The following is a 17,018-nucleotide window of genomic DNA, read 5'->3' as shown; positions in this document are numbered from 1 at the left end:
TGGACCTGAAATGGAAGAGAGGAGATGGGACAGCAAGGTTGAGGCCTGAAAGGCTTAGCGCATAAGCAGCAGAATAGGATGTGGCCAGGGGTCCCCTCAGGCCGGTGAGGAACAGCCGGGTGGCAGTGGTTGAGATGAGAGGCCGACCCGTACAGCCGGGGGAGTGAGACTCACTTGCCCCCCAAAAGAGGACCCCTGGTTCCCCGCAAGAACCGCACCGTGGGATAGAAAAGAGATTGCAGAGCCGCACACATAGACAAAAGCTAAAAGAGAAATGAGTAAACAACCTATGCCTATAAGCCGTCTGCACTATGGAGAGGAAAAAACCCTCCCTGTAGGGAGGAAACCTCTCGTGGCCATGGCGGAAAGGGTGCCTCCCACTCCGGGCAAGCTAACGAGTACTTGGTGAGCTGTGGTGATGTCTGCAGAAAATGTTCTAATATAAAGTTCAACAGCTGAAGAGGTCCAGCGCCCCATAGACTTAATCAAGTGTTGACTGATTCCTGCCCTGGCCACGGAGGCAGCTGCTCCGATTCGGAATGAATGGGGGGAGAAATAGCTTGAAGAAAGCCCGATCCGTGACAAGAGGGTGCATAAACGGGATGAGAACCAGTGTCTCGTAACTATAGATCTGGAGCTGTCGATGAAGAGGGGATCAGACGGAAGACACAGAATCCTTGGCTTAATTGGACCGTTTTTGAAGATCTGACGTGGAGGATAAAGTTGTTTCTGGGAATTTGAGAGAGATCGGAGCGCTTGAGGCCTAGAGCTGGGAAGCTGGAAGTTGATGGAGTTGAGAATTCTGCACAGCAGAGAAATCCAAAGGTGGCGGTCAGGCACAGGGTTTCCATGACGATGTCGTCGAATAGGCTGAAGCATCCTTGCCGGAGAGCAGTCATGAGACAAAGGAGAAGGTCTGTAGAGATTGGTTAACTTGAGGGAGAGGAGGGGAGCAGGCTTTTCTCCATGCCTCTGAGCGTTCTCTCTTGAGATCCGCCATCTCTAGAAAGGACGAGAGGAGATGAGAGACGAGGGTTGGGGTCTGTTCCTGGGACCAGGTTGCGGAACTTCTTGATCTTGATGTAACTGTCTGTTTTTGAAGTCCTGGTGAATAAGAGGAAGTTATTTCCAGGGACTTGAGTGATGTCAAAGTGCCGCAGGCTGATGGCTGGGAAACTGGAGATTCCAATGAGATTGGTTGTCTTGATGGAGAGGAGGATGCAAGACTCTCAGGCGGACCTCCGGGATTGAAAGGAGCAGGGTGGGGGGGAACGGAGGAGGAACTGGTGCTGGATACCTGAGATAATTCCTGATGGAGGAAGGGGCCAGGTTAAGGGATAGCCTGAGGTCTGACATAAAGGGAAGGAGGTGCTGAAGGTTATAGATGGCGAGAGAGATATGAATCTGGGCACAGAATGTGGTGAAGGAAGACCAGGCAGTAGAATAAGAAGAGCGAGTGGAAGGGGCGAAGGCAATTCTTCCTGAAGCTGCAGGTAGACTGGAGGAGGCTGGAGAGTGTGGAGTTTAGTGGAACACCAGCTGATTGAAAGGAGGAACTTGCCACTGGTTGGGGTCTGCTTTTGGGACCGCTGTGCAACTTGCGGACCATCACACAACCTCCACCATGTTTAATACTGGGCATGGTTAACTTTTTTTTTTTTTTACTGCAAGGTGTAGTATTCTGTAGTAAAATTACTACAGCTGGCCAAAGTCCAGTATCTGGGTGCATGGAATGGTTCACAAGACCTCATGGTTGAAATGGCTTAACGCTCCAAGTCTATCCATTGATTCCCCTTGATGTCCTGGTAACTGTTGCTTTTTTTTTTTTTTTAAACCGGTAAATCAACTGGTGTTGTCACGGTATATTCACAGGGTGCACTCTGTTCCTTCAGGAGTCCTGCAGAGGAAGTGCTCCACAAGAGCAGTTAGACATAGTATTTCCATGGTCAGGTCATTGAATAGACAGAGCAGCCTTTTCTGAGGGTAGAGATTAATAGATGGATAGGAGTGTTGGAGAAGGGACGGAGATGAGGCGGCAGAAATACTGAATTCCAACCACTGGACCACACTGCCTCCTATATTATCTTTGAACAACCTGAAACCCAACTTCCTTTGTAACACAACCTAACAGGCGTGACAGGAAATACAAATACGCTGCACAAAACTGACAAACTTTTCAGGAAACAAAATGACAGGCTATTTATTTTAAATTAACCGTTTTGTGTCAAGTTAAATACAGTGCCTTACTTTGGCTCACTTGATGTTTGTGCCCACAACATCAACATAAATACATAATATGGATAGGGGTCCTTAGATCAGATACAGTAGACACATCTGATAGATACGGGACAGCACATGAAAGAATACAGACATTTGCCTACTTTTTTACATTTTAAAACAAGTTTATTTATGCAGTACATAAGTGTTTTTTTTCTCCGGTTGAAATAATACAAATGAAAGTTTTAAATAACTTGTATTAAAACAAACAAAAAAAAGATTAAGATGAAGCAGAACTGACTGGCAAAATGAGCATTCCTGGCTGACAGCTGGCTATACAAATGTGTCGGCTACATACACCCCACCCCACCCCCCCGCCACGTTGCAAAGAACAACCCTTCATAAAAAACCTGAATGGGAAAGAAAAAGAAAAATCACCAAGACCTACATTCACCATTTGCACATTGAAAATGGAGAGGCACCGAGTAGTCTAACATACTTTCAATAACTATGTTTCATCACAATTGGACAATGGTGGATAACGAACCAAAACAAACAAAAAGCACTTTTCAATTACTGTGTTCATCTTTGCATACAGTACTATTGTGCTGCATTGATTCCTATATTTACATTCAGTCTTGCCTTTATTATTATTAGGGTAATGATTGTGGGGCACAGTCTGTGTGCAGCTTTAAGAACCAAGGTCTTTCTTTACTTTATTCTAATAAAGCAGTGCACAGAAAGATTACAGACAACACAATTATATTGCAGTGTTCAACTGAACATGATTGTGGAGCACTGTCTGTGTGTTTAAGAACCAGTCTGTCTGTCTTTCTTTTTCCCCATTGCAAAACATTAAGCACTGAAACTGAAGATAATCCTAATGGTTACTAATATATACTGTACTATATTACAAAAAAAAGACAAATGTACAACACTAACAATGGTGTTTCATATTAAGTTTTTTTTTTTTTTTAAAGCACCAATTTGGGGAAAAAAAGGCAAAATTCCCAAATATTGAATTGAGAAAGTGAAGTTTCACAAAGAAGAACATGCACACACTCCAAACTCATTGTATAAACTGGTTATAAAATAGTGATAAATGCTTCTGGACTGAAAAATCATTAACTCATTTTTAAGTTCCCAGGGGGCCACGCACAATTGGCCAAGCGCTGCCCGGGTGGGGAGGGCTTAGGTCGGCTGGGGAATCCTTGGCTCACGGCGCACCGGCGACCCCTGTGGCTGGCCTGCCTGTGTGCAATTCAGAACTACATGATCCTCCAACGCTGTAGTTCTGTAATGGCTTCACGGCAGGCTTGCAGTGCGAAAAAATGCAGATGGCTGACGGCACACGTTTCGGAGGACGTGAGTGCTCACCTTCATCTCTCCCGAGTTAGTGCAGGGGTTGCAGCGGTGAGCCGGGTTGAATAATTGGGCATTCCAAATTGGGAGAAAAGTCGGGGGTAAAATTCCAAATTTAAAATAAAGAAATGTTGAAGTCAAAGATATTTTTTAACAAATCAAATGTGCTTAAATGGTAACCTACAGTTTTATATACATATTCAGTTCAGCATAATGTGTGGAGTTTTCTGTGGGTTAATTAAAAACAGACCTACATGGTGAGGATCCATTCAGTAGCTTCTCTCTTTAGATGAATATATCATTTTTTTAAAACCATTGCTGTTTATAACCAAGCTACATCCTGCATGGAGAGACTCACTCAAAATTGTGTATAAAGAGTGATTCACAAAGTAGCAGGGGAAACAAGAACATTCATCGAAAATATGTCTTTTGGTTTGGTTTGAGGTTCAAGTAGACAGTCATAGTATCATCTCTTAAACTATTAGAAACACTATTAAACTTCATGAAGTTTATTTTCTTCCAGTATTTCTTAAGACAGTCCTAGTAGACATGAGCGCATAGAGTACTGATCAACAGGTTTGACTTGGCTGTGGTCTGTCTGTCTGGATGCTATTCATGGAGGGCCTCTGCTGCACCTCAAGTATTTTGCCCAGGACAGTCTTGCACACACAAAAAGTCTGCGTGTTCTGCATTCAACACAATGTATTCCTGCCTGCTATGACTGTCTACTTGTAAACCTGAAACCATACAAAAAAAAATTCCCCAAGCAACGTTCCAAACAGATGTTTATTAAAGTGCTAACCAAGGTTTTCAAATGTATTTTCTTACCTCTAAATTAGCCCTAGCAACATTATCACTGCCCCCCCCCCCACCTTCAAAGGAGTGCTTAACAAGTCGTCTTGAAAATCAACTTCCTTAACTTCCTTTAACAATAGCAACATCATCACTGGTCCCTCGTCAAAGGGGTGCTAACCAAGGGTATACATTGCCTTAACTCTTATTAGTGCACCAGTAACATTATCACTGCCATCTTTAAAGACAGTTTACATTGTTCTACTTAAACCCTCTCCAGACGTTTTATCATAAGACTCCTACAGCCTCCTTGGATTGCCTGTGGCTGTAATCCGTTAAATCTTGGCGACTGTTCCCAATATGTTTTTTACAAATCTTATTTTGGGGACTATGGGGTCTGTTCAACTGATCTAAGCAGTGGCAGTGTTTAGATCGACCGACTCCTGTGTGCCCGCATTCACTGGTGTTCCTGGACCCAGTTTGAACGTCACACTGGACAGACTTTCAGGGATGGAAATAAGGCTATTGCATAGCACTTGAACCCAGTCCAGGTTTTACTACGGGCTTGAGCTCAGGTGTGTCCGATTAAACTTATAGTAAAACTAGGAATGGATCAAACCGCTGTGCAATGGGAGTCTTGTTTCCATCCCTGACTCATTCCCTAGCCCTCCTTCAGCATGTTGATGCGCGCGCAGATCTTCAGCGCTGGTCCCAGCTTTATGTTCATGGTGGTCATCAGGTGCTCTTCCTTCAGAAGCAGCAGGGCCTGCCCATCAATCTCCTGCGCCAGAAACTCTGTCGCCACCTCCTGGCAGCCTGCAAAATTACGACCAAAGGGAAAAAACAAACAAACGTGTTAATAAGTAAACACATTAAAGATTAAAAAGAAACTTCTACTACCACCATCAACATCATCAGAATATTAAATGTCTTATCTGTTTAATATCTTATTGTGTGTGTCTGTTTCTGCTTAGATTATTGTTTACCAGGTGCACTAACTCAGGGATGAAAATAAGACTCCTATTGCATGGCAGTTTCATCCATTCCTGATTTTACTAGGAATTTAATAAGACATACCTGAGTTTGTTATCTGTACACTGTGGCTAATCAAGCTTCTAGTAAAACCTGGAATGGGTGAAACTGCTATGAAACACAAGTCTTGTTTCCATCCCTGGTTTTAACTGCGCTTTCAACCACTGGGTCAGTTAAGAGTCGTTCAACATATAGCCCCAATTTGTTTTTTAAAAACCAGGGCATTAGGTTTGTAAGCCTGGTAAATAAGGAAAGCAAACAGCAATAGAGAATATACAATAAGTCACGGCCACTGTTGTAGACAGAAACACAGACACAGAGAGAGAGAGAGAGATGGAAAGACTCACCATGCAGAGAGGAAATGAACTCGCACACTTCCTCCACGCTCCAATGGGCAGGGCTCCCAGACAGGAAGTGAGGCACGCCATCCAATGGCAGCTCAGCAGGAGCGGATCCAGACGAATCACGTGCAGCCTGCTCAGAGTGGGAGGGTCGAGAGCAGGAAGGTGAGGGGCTTGGGGAGGGAGCCTCGTCTTCATAGCTGGAGTTCTCATCCGAGCCTCGGCTGGAATCAGAGCGAGTCTGAGAGACACAAGACAAGCATTCAGCAAAGCATATCAACTGCTATCATACACTGACTGGACACAATAACCGGAGAATGCGTGAGAAATTAATCAGAGTAAAGAGCTTCAAATGACATCTGTTCTTTACTCTTCCCTTACCTTGATACTTGAAGTCATTCTGAGTGGTTCTTATTGCAGTAATTCAATATGGTTTGTTTTATATATCGTCAATGTTGTTTAGAAGCAGCTCTTCAGTACTTGTTGCCAGCCTTTGACATGCTGCACAGGCTAAATCAGCTAAAGTTCCTGTATAGTAGAAAACTATAAAAGGATATTTGGTATTCACTAGATAGATGTAACACAGGCTGGATCAAAGTGTTTTCATACTAGAAAAGTACAAAAGGAAACTTGATCTACAGCAGATGTCAGCTGGCTCTGACCACTATATGACTGACCTAGCCTATGTTCCCCCTGTCTCTCTCTCTCTCTTACCTTGATATCAAGGTGTCTACCAGTGATTTTTGCACAGGCAATCTCGCTGCTGCTCCTGTGAGGACCCCTGCGCCTCATCCTGACTCCTCCCCCATCCGCAAGCCCGGCCCCCTTCACCTTCTTATGTTTCAGGCGGAACTGGTGACTGCAGCTCACGTTGTACCTGGGGACGGGACAGGATACAGGGTTACACCAGGGACTGGGGGAGGGGAAGGATACAGCATAACACAACTAACTAATGAATATGGTGGGGGGAGGGGGTTTACACCTAGGGACTTTTTTTTGGGGGGGGGGGGGGGGGGCTAAATACAGGTTATACACCTAAAACTGGGGAGGACATAAAAAAAGGGACCTAATACAGAAACACACCAAGAAGGTGCACTGGGGACCACATATAGTGTTGTTGGGTGCGATGGGGACTGGACATGTAGTGTCTGCTCAGAATTCTCAGCACTCTGTAAGGAGCCCCCTCCCCCAAGCCTACCTCTTAGCACAGGTCATGGAGCAGAAGCGCTTGGATCCTCTGAACTGCTGCACAGGCTCCAGGTTCCCACAGTACTCGCACTTCAGCAGAGAGGACTTCCCATTAGAGACTGAAACAGCACCACACACATCCACAGTATCAGTGTCAACCGCAACATACAGAGATGCACAACCACTTATCAATTTCAGGGAAACTGTCAAAAAATAGTAATTTCACAGTAGCAGATATCGTGTTTTAAAATGAATTTACAAGTGATTCTTTCAAAACTGAACAGTGAAGACGAATGTATCATTTTTATTAATTTCTTGTTTTCTTAAATTGCTTTAGTAAGTTTTTTATGTATTGATATTATTATCATTATTTATTGTTATTTTGTAATTTTTAGTGTTTCTTGATACTGCAGACATCTTTCTGTTTGAACCGACATGTAAAGCACTTTGGAGATACTGTGGTATCAAAGGTGCTATAGAAATAAAATAAATTAAATTAAATGTAGCTAATGGTATTATTTTGTTAGTCGCAATTACTTTAAGCAAAAAAGGGGGGTTTTAATGGGAGATCTGTGCTGACTGTCTGGCACATGCGTGGTACTGCAGGAAGGGGGCAGCAGCCTCGTAGATCCGCCTGTCAGTCATGGCAGTGACACGGAGAGGTGGGGAAGAGGGTGTGTTGGCTTTCCCTCTCTCGGAGTGGCTGAGAGGCGGACCTTGGGGGATTGCTGACCCTATAAGATAACGCTCTGTTGTTCCCTCAGCCTGCCCCTCTAAGACAAATGAGCCAGCTGGTGGAAGCTCTACTGCCGGAATGAGCACGGCCAGAGAAGAACGAGCACAACAACAAATTAATTAAAAAGAAAAAGAAAAGAAATTTTTTGAAAAACCTGGGCAGAACCCCGAACAGTACAAGCAGGTTGAGGAAACAGGTGTGTGTAGGACGAAGACCCGGGCCATGCGGGTAGTGATAGTCGGGGTAATGCTGCAGAGTGCAGCCCTTTATTTTGTAGTTGTATTACTGTGTTTTATTTTCCCTTTTTCTTTCACCTTTTGCTTCCATTATTCTTTTGAGCACCTGTGAGTGCAAGGCATTGGACTACTGGTATTGGTATTACTGTGGACCTGACTGCCGTTGTCGGTATTCAGGCCACAGACAACAGCGCCCTCTGTGGGCTAAAGAGAAAATAAAGCCAGAAAAAAAAGAAAATAATAAAACTGGGCACCAGTGCGGTGTTGCAAATAAACCTTCTGTCTCCCGTGTGTCTCAATGAATTGCCCACTACCCTTCCACAAGGTTAATTTTGAAAAAGTATGTGTCGATTTTTAGCTCACTTCTTTCTCCTTCTAGTTTTACCTGTGTTTTGATAATAGTGATCAGGAAGTGAGGAAGGGGACGGGGCTAGGAGAGGGGACACTCCTTCCTGCCTGTCTTTCACTGGTCCACCCACCTGTCAATCACAAAAGAAGACTTAAGAAACACACACTATGACTTTGCTCCTGAATATTTACACCTGAATTTGGAACATGCCGATATTTCAAAAGACAATACCCTAGAACTGGTTCTCAACTATTAGCTGAAGCTAATAGGTTTTAGAGTGTCTTAAGCATGCAGGGAAAATAACACATTCACTGGTTTATTTTTGGAGGACCCCCTGAAACTTCCTCAAGGCCCCCTAGGGGGCCGCGGACCCCCGGGTGAGAACCCCTGCCCTAGAAGACCAGCTGCTGCTTCCTGGTATCTAATCACTTCATGATTGCGATCACTCCAATGGCAGAGCTCCAATCAGACCACATGACCTACAGCAAAGGCACCAGGATGCAGCAGTTTATCTACAGTGCTGTATTTGAACATCCTAAATTATAGACCGCTCAGGTTCTTTCAGCCAATCAGAGCACACGTTTCTCCTTCTGTATTCCACGACACATAATGGAGAAACCCTATTAATGATATCAGCCATGCCACTTTCAGTTTTTACCGGGCTGTATTCTGCATATCCGCATGGCTGACATCAATTGCTTTAAAAAAAAAAAAAATCACACCTGAGGCGCCTCTCAAATACATGTTATTACATACATGTAAATGTAATTGCAGTTGAATTACACCTTTATTTGTCACTTATTTTTTCACAATTTAGCTGAATGACAATTACAGCAGCACTGTTAACTTGATATTAGAAGCAGCTTCATCTAATTGCATTAAGCAAACAACCAAGGAAGAACTATACCTTGATCAGAGACCAACAGTCCAAATGAATTACACTTCAAGTATATGTGAGCTGCTAATTAAATATATGTGAGCTGCTAATTATGAGCTCTATGTAAAGACACACCTTACAAAGCTTAATCATGCACATGTTTTACATTGAGCGATCATTACTCTGACATATTCAACCACTTTTAGTGACACCATTTGTTTGAAGAAATTGTAAAGATTTGTACCTGTGATTATTGCTTGGTTATTTAGAATAAAGAGTAAACATGTAAATTTGTATAGCTGTTTGTTACTTTTTAGTATAATTGTAATTACTGCAGCATAATTATAACTGTAACTGAACAACATATCACTGTCATTGTAATTTCAGCTCCCAGTGCTGCTGTAGTTGTAATTAGGGATGGGCATTTGGAATTATTTCACTATTCGAGTACTCTCATGATATTATTATCGAGTACTCGATTACTCTTGAGAATATTTAATGCGTGCACATTTATGTAAATTATCTTAACGCCAGCCATGATGTAAGTCTTATTAACCATGACAGATTTCATACATGAGTCAACAACGAAAACAAGTGCAATTTGAAAATAATTTATTAAAACATGAGAACGGAGGATCACTTTGTGTCCTTCTAAGTAACCAGGCTACATTTAGCCTATTGCACAATTAAAAAGTTTTTAATGAAACCATCAAAAGTTAACATAAATCAGTTATTTCAATAACTGAAATCTGAGCGAAATAAATACTTAGTGTAGGCCTGACGCATTCTTGTGCAAAAGTTTTTAAAAAGTTCACATACCCTAAATATTTTGCTAGCAAATCAATAATTTTTGTTTAAAAAACAAGCATGTCTACATGCTCAGGGGAGAGGCGAGTGTGGAGCCAATTTACAATTAGTCCCGTTGTGGAAAAGACCCTCTCTGCTGGAACTGAGGTTGAAGGGATTGATAGGTACTGCTTAGCCAGGACACTGAGTTTGGTGTACTTTTCTTAGTTGATTTTCCACCATTGCAATGGGTTTTGATCGGGTGGGATGCATGGCTCGGTGAAATATTGCTCAATCTCGTTCCAATCGGCATCGGAGTCGGCAATGCAATAATCCTCCCCAAAGAGTGTGTTGAGCGCTGCGGCACTTGTGATGTGGGAGCTCGCTGTGGGTGTGTCATTGCGGCTTGTCGCTTCTGTCTGGGCATCAGCTCTGAATAACACGCCGTTGCAAAAACTGCATTAAAAATGTATTGTTAACGTAAGCATTTCAAATTTCATGGTCTATCTTTGTATTTCACAATACCACATTGACATCACGTTTTTTATGTTTTATTTTACGAAGACTATGAAATTAATCCAGCATATTGTTGTAAATCTAAAAAAAAAAAAAAAATGATTACTTCATATGTTAACGTATACAGTATTCGAGTACTCGTGCCCATCCCTAGTTGTAATTGTGTTTATAATTATGCTTGACCCCAGGTCTAGTTCCCTGTATACAGCAACACTCACAGGGAAAGGTTCTGCGCCCTCCTGAATCACAAAGCCCTCAATGAGATGAGTCAGAACCTGTGGCTTCACAATGGCCTGGGGAGGCTTGGAATCGTTCCCGTGGCGACTGCTGGACAAGAGGGAGGGGCCTGAGGCCACACCCCTGCAGGCAGTGGAGGGGCTGGAGAAGGAGGGGTCAAGTGGAGTGAGGTCTGGAGAGAGGAGGGAGACATTATTTATTTTATTACAAGCCACTTTCACACACAAATGCCGGTACTGAGCTATCTCAGAGACGTCTCAAAAATTCTTAAAGAAAAATTCACACAACACAAAACTGTGCCATCTATGCCGATATAATACCGTCATAACCCTTTCACACAGCCAATGAGATCATGAGAGACCAACTTTCAAACCTGTCAGTCAACAGATCATTCTCATGGCAATGGAATCAATATACAAAATACCACCATCTTTGGCCGAAGAAGTGGATTTGGCAGCGGTTTGCTTGCTTTTAATTTTCAATGATATTATGCAATAGAACTACCTATTAAGTGCCAAATTGAAGGAGCTTCAGGCACACCACATCTTGCATTTTATTGTGAAGGTTCCAGCTGTTCAGGCAACAGCAAAGAGCAAAAATATGGGGGATATTTGCTTCATATGAAGCATGTTTGTGTGAACACTTGACTTGGGTAAGGGAACAACAACATTTTGATGTATTTTAATATGTATGTCTGGTTTAGTCACGAGAAGTTGCTTTTTAATCCACAGCCACTATAGCCGCTGTAGCTCTTCACACATCCCAGCAAGCCACTGCAATGCTGCCTTTGAGCTGTAATAACTCGTCTGTGTGAAATATACATGTGTATGTAAATATATTTCAACACAAACCACAACTTTTTATAGTTGCCACAACTTTTAATGTGGCTTTAATGTTTCTATTATTTATATGTAATTTAGTTGCAAAATAATGCTGAAAAATAAACTGAAACAGAAAAGGAAACGTCACTCACACATTGTCTTTTGCTAGTGGGGGATTGGTATGCCTTGTCATTCTCTCTAGCCAATCAGTGATCTTCTTTCCATTGCTATGGTTAGCAACAGGAAAGAAGTCTGGGGGCCGTGATGCAAGGACTGTACTTACATACTTACTGTTACATTTTGTGACTGATGGTTTATTGCCGTATTTATTTATATATATAATAAAGATAGAAAGGCTATATTAACTAGACAATTTTCTTTGTGCAATCCCCACAGAGCATTCTCTATTAACAATATGGCTGTCATATTGGCTCCAATGTGGAACGCGTCTCCAGTAAAAATGGGCGGCCAGAGACCAAGTGAGAGTTAGCAGGGCTGTCCAATCACAGTACTGGAGGGCCGTTCCACTCCAGGTTTAACAGTTAAAGTTACATAATGAACTACTTCAGGGTCTGGATGCAGGTATAATTGGTTCAATTAAACAATTTAGTAGAAGAGGGTTAGAACAGAGATCAGGAGTGGAAGGGCCAACTTTGGTCACCCTTGCTCTGCATAACAAATAGATTTTACCTGAGGTCTGGTTTTTCTCTGGGGTGTTGTCTGGTTTTTGGTATGACCCCTCCAATGAGGGATGAAGGGAGGGGGGGCTCGCTCTCTTTGTCTCATTCAGTTCATCTGCCTCTACCTTTCTTTTTATTCCTCCCACTGGCTGCTTAACCTGGGAGGGAGAGAAAAGGGGCAGTACATTTTTGTTGTGTCCCCGAAACAAACATATCGTTGACTCCCATTATTATTTCTGAACCCTAACTCCTGGCATGGTGAAAAAGGACACAAAACTCTTTAGCACTCTTCAGTTTAGCACGCTTCAGTTTTAATCAAAGCAGATTGCGAGCACTCACCAGTAGGTTTTGTCACACCTTTCACATCAACTACTGCACACTAAACTATTCAGACTCTTACAGACTATATCATGTCATAAAGAAGTCCAATTGAGGGAACTACTCACTCACGCAAATGAAAAACTAACATTCAATTAACTCTGCATTGCTAAAACAGTGCTTACCATTTAGTAAATGCAGAATACACCAACATAAACTGTTAAAAGCAAATGGGTACATACAGATTTAGTGACTAATATCTAATGGCTAAACATTTAGTAGTAGGGTTGTTGTTTATCAACTTGATTTAATGACTTACATGAGGTTTTTTGTTGGAAAGCCCTTGAAACAAGTCCAGCTCATCCCCTCCAAATGGAGAAAAATGTGATCAAAGTTCATTAGAATGTGAATGGAGTGTTTGGAAATGCCCATTCTCACCACATGGGGCATCGCATGTGGTTTACGTATAGTTACCAACCACGAACGGAGGAAAAACATCTCCCGACACACGCGCTGTGTAACTAACACATGCTTGCTTACCTGCAGTTGAAGTGGCTGCACATATACTCCGCTGGCTGCAGCAGATCCTGTCTTCGGTGTCACGTCCGTCGCAGAGGTCTGCATGGCGGCACTAGCGCCACTAACACTTCCAGGCCCCACAGAACCGCAAATGGCACCAGAACAGGGTCTGACAATCTGGGGCTGTTGTTTCTGCTGATGCTGCTGCTGCTGCTGCTGTTGTTGTTGCTGGGGGCTCTGTTGCTGTGGTAACTGCAGTTGCTGGGGCAACACAGCTGCCGTCGTCACCGAAGAAGAGAAGCCTATACCGACATTCCCAAAAGTAGCGGTAGTGGGGGACACACGCACATTACCAGATCCCATTGGCTGCTGGGCCTTCCCGCCTCCTCCTCCTCCTCCTTGCTGATGGCGATTGGCCTGACTGTTGTCATGGACAGCCCCAGAGAGAGGCTTGACATGCACATGTTGCTGAGAGACCCCGCTGTGTTGAATATTATGAATGTGACCCATTGTGCTGCTGTTACTGTTACAGCTTTGCGCGCTACTAACGGAGATCGCTTGGGTTAGGCCCAAAGCCTGGGCACTCGCTTGCCCTGGCTGCCTGGCTCCTACCAGCTGAACCGGAATGTGGGGAGCGTGAGAAGGGGGGGTCGGTAAAATGGGGGGAGGGTGTTTGACTGGGAACTGGGCGTGGCAATGGGAACCCGGAACTGGGATCTTAAGCTGGGCGGTGGCAGTCACCATTTGTGAACCGGTTTTGGGTTGTATGGGAACTGGGGTCAGGTTGCTGTGACGGGTTACTGACAAGCTGTTTTCGTAGGAGGTCTGATTCTGGGGTGGTAATGGTTGCACCACCAGTGTTTGGGCTCCCCCTACGGACTGGTTGCTCTGCGACAGCCCAACCGCCACCGAGGTGTGCAGAATCTGAGCGGTGTTGGTCACTGAAGTGATGGCTCGGGGCTGGTAACTGGGAGTGGAGGTATGGAGGACCATCTGCTGGGACGACTGGGAGGAGCTGGGGTGTTGCTGCTGGTGGGCGGCTGCGTTGGCCAGTGATACAAGGCAATGGGAGTTGTTCAAAGTTGCATTGGTGCTGGATGCGCTACAATGGTGCGTCTGCTGCATGGCTGTGGCCGTGTTGTTTGCTTGCTGATGCTGTTGCTGATTTGTGTGGTGTGTAGCCAGGCTGCTTGCTGATTGCTGCTGGTGATGCATTACAACTTGCTGCTGGTTCTGTTGGCTCTGATTTGTTTTTTGTTGTTGGTGAGAAGTGAACTGCTGTTGAAGCAATGAGTAAGGTGCTGGAGTGCGAGAGAGAGAGAGAGAGAGAGAGAGAGACACACACACACACAGAGAATACATTGGTTAATATCTGCACACCGTTAGTCCGTCTGTAGCTCACACTATGTCCTGGAGGTCTCTGTCACACAGCGAAACCAAGAGGCCTATTTGATTTAGACAACCCAGTTTCAAAAGCTCATCTTTTACTTAAGTTACACCTAAACCTGTTCACAGAGTAGGTTGCAATGGGAAACCAACAGTAGGTCTGGAACACACTATCAGCATAAGCAGTGTTATTGATTGAAGGAGAATGCACTTTGAAGCTAACTATATATATATATATATATATATATATATATATATATATATATATATATATATATATATATATATATATATATAATCAGGACTGCCCAGTCCCTGACCACATTCCGGCGCCTCCTTAAGACTCACCTCTGAGTACACATTAGCATTTAGATCCCTCCTTAAAGTGAAATAGCAATTACATTTGTGAAAGAGTTTTCTAAATAAGCACATGGCCTTATAATGCGGTTTATTTAATTTTTTTGTGCAAAAACGCAGTTTACCCTTTGATTTCAGATATAAGTCCATGCACCTCAGTATAAGCGCCCCCTGGTTGAAGATTAGTGTAAATGCAAGGCATGGAGGCTGTGATGTATAGAAACATGCATTGCTGTACAGCAGCAAGGTAAGCTGTGACAGTGACACTGATAAAATACCATGTTAGAGCCTGTAATGTAATAACTCAATACGGGCCCAACAGAACCTAGAACCGTTCCCTAAATGAATGCAAACACTAGAAAATAGTACAGGAATAGCAAAAAAAACCAATCCTCAAATCTTTCTAGTGGAGGGGACTGACCTGTAGTAATAAGAGTAGCCTGCGAGTTGCTGGTATTCCTGGTGAGATTGATGCCCTCTCCTCCTGCTTTCTTCTCCCCCTGTCCTGCTCCCTCTGTTTTGGGCAGAGTGGTTCTCTGAGCAGGTCCTGGAGCAGCTGAGACAGACACCACTGTAGAGCTGGGAGGGCAACGCAGTGCCAGGTTCTGAACCTGAGGAAACAAACACATCAGAGAAAGAGAGAGAGAGAGGTGTCAGGAACAGGGGGGCAACGACTGACCGCGTAGATTGCTGTGCTACTTTCTTTACACAATGTATCATGATACAAGACCACAGCATTGTAGTTCACCAAGTGTTTCGTGAATGAAGTGCGTTTTATAGTTTGTAAGAATACATACTCTCCCCGTCTCAATGGATTTTTAGTTTTTGTAACAAACTGGTCCATTGTTAAATGACTGTTTAATCTTATTGTGCATCATACAAGTAACCCATCTGGATTGTCACAGGTACAATGACATTATTGTATCATTACAACCCTAGTTAGGAAACTGAAGTTCATGAGCAACCATTACGGCTCACAACATCCTCGAGTTTACACAGGACATCAGACCGCATGGGACTGATAACGGCATCTGTTTGACATCAAATTATTTTCCTGAGAGTGACGAAGCACAATACAGTACAGCAATATAATAAACTATAGAATGTCCCTTAACTCAAGCAAACCATTCTGCACACAGAATGTCTGAACCGCTACGGAAATTATCAGATCAAGTTTCATTGGCGGTTACCTGGTCGATGTCGGGATGGCCACTGGTGTTTGTGGGCGGGACTTCCTGTTGTTGTTGTTGTTGCTGCTGCTGTTGGACTGTTGCCATGGCAGCAGCCCCACCCGGCATAAGGATGAACTGAGAGGAGAGGGGAGTTCTCAAAGAGCGGTTCACCTGGAGACCGAGAGAGCGAAGAGTGTCTAGGAAACTGCAATCTGGGCTGCACCGTCTTGACAAGTCTCCCTATAATTTACTCAGGAGGCTGGGTCCGCGTGAGAGCCAAAATGGGGCCAGTTGCAGATCACCCCACTGAATAGTTCTGAGCTTTGGAAACAGAACAATGCACAAGAAAACTGCAATCCGAGGTCACCATCTTGGCTGATGAAAGTGCAAGTCGAACTGACTCAAGTTCAATCCAGGATGGTCTAAATCAGGGTTCTCAACCAGGAGTCCGCGGCTCCCTAGGGGGCCTTGAGGAGGTTTCAAGGGGTCCTCCAAAAATAAACCAGAGAATGTGTTATTTTCCCTGCATGCTTATGACATGCTGAAACCTATTAGCTTCAGCTTGTCAAAAGCATGTGCAGAAATTCATGCATTCTCAGGTTACGTAACACGTTCTCGGGTTATACAGCCATTTCAACGGGAGCACAACCAATTACAAAGCAGAAGAAAAATCATTGGAAACACACACAATAAATGAAACGATTGCTGAGTCGATAATGCCGTGTGCATTGAAATTGTAAAGGAAATGTTTGGACAGCAGAACTGGCAAAAATACCAATGTCAAACGACGGATCACTTATGTCAGAAGACGTAGTTTCACAGTGCATTGATCGGCTCATTGACATTTCATCAGAAAGATCCCTCAGAACCAAATTCAGTGAAATGCCACTGGAGACATTTTGGTGTGAGTGCTCTGATGAATACAACACTGCTTCTTCTGCAGCACTGAAAGTGTTGGTCCCATTCAATACCACCTATTAATGCGAAACCAGGATGAACATTGACCACGATGTGCGTGTATGTGTATGTGTATATATATATATATATATATATATATATATATATATATATATATATATATATATATATATATATA

At 43.5% G+C, this 17,018-nt stretch overlaps 1 protein-coding gene across 4 annotated transcripts in view; it reads right to left on the bottom strand.

Moving 5' to 3' along the window:
• Positions 1–2,381: 2,381 nt before the first annotated feature.
• Positions 2,382–17,018, bottom strand: part of LOC117424604 (polyhomeotic-like protein 1) — a 54,482-nt gene continuing 39,845 nt past the window's right edge. For 3 of the 4 annotated variants that reach the window (XM_034041118.3, XM_034041119.3, XM_034041117.3), the window contains exons 6-15: positions 15,941–16,093; positions 15,172–15,361; positions 13,029–14,308; positions 12,181–12,328; positions 10,651–10,841; positions 8,290–8,383; positions 6,943–7,051; positions 6,459–6,621; positions 5,751–5,985; positions 2,382–5,187 (exon numbers count right to left, since the gene is read on the bottom strand). In XM_034041118.3, coding sequence (XP_033897009.3) covers positions 5,033–5,187; positions 5,751–5,985; positions 6,459–6,621; positions 6,943–7,051; positions 8,290–8,383; positions 10,651–10,841; positions 12,181–12,328; positions 13,029–14,308; positions 15,172–15,361; positions 15,941–16,093 — 2,718 coding nt within the window. In that variant the 3' untranslated portion in view covers positions 2,382–5,032. The remainder of the gene's footprint in view (positions 5,188–5,750; positions 5,986–6,458; positions 6,622–6,942; positions 7,052–8,289; positions 8,384–10,650; positions 10,842–12,180; positions 12,329–13,028; positions 14,309–15,171; positions 15,362–15,940; positions 16,094–17,018) is intronic. The other variant, XM_034041120.3, reaches the window with a different exon arrangement.

The sequence above is a fragment of the Acipenser ruthenus genome, chromosome 19 (genome assembly GCF_902713425.1).
Source record: "Acipenser ruthenus chromosome 19, fAciRut3.2 maternal haplotype, whole genome shotgun sequence".
Classification (NCBI taxonomy): domain Eukaryota; kingdom Metazoa; phylum Chordata; class Actinopteri; order Acipenseriformes; family Acipenseridae; genus Acipenser; species Acipenser ruthenus.
Note: the sequence above shows the minus strand (reverse complement) of the source record. Positions and strands in the feature narration are given on the sequence as shown.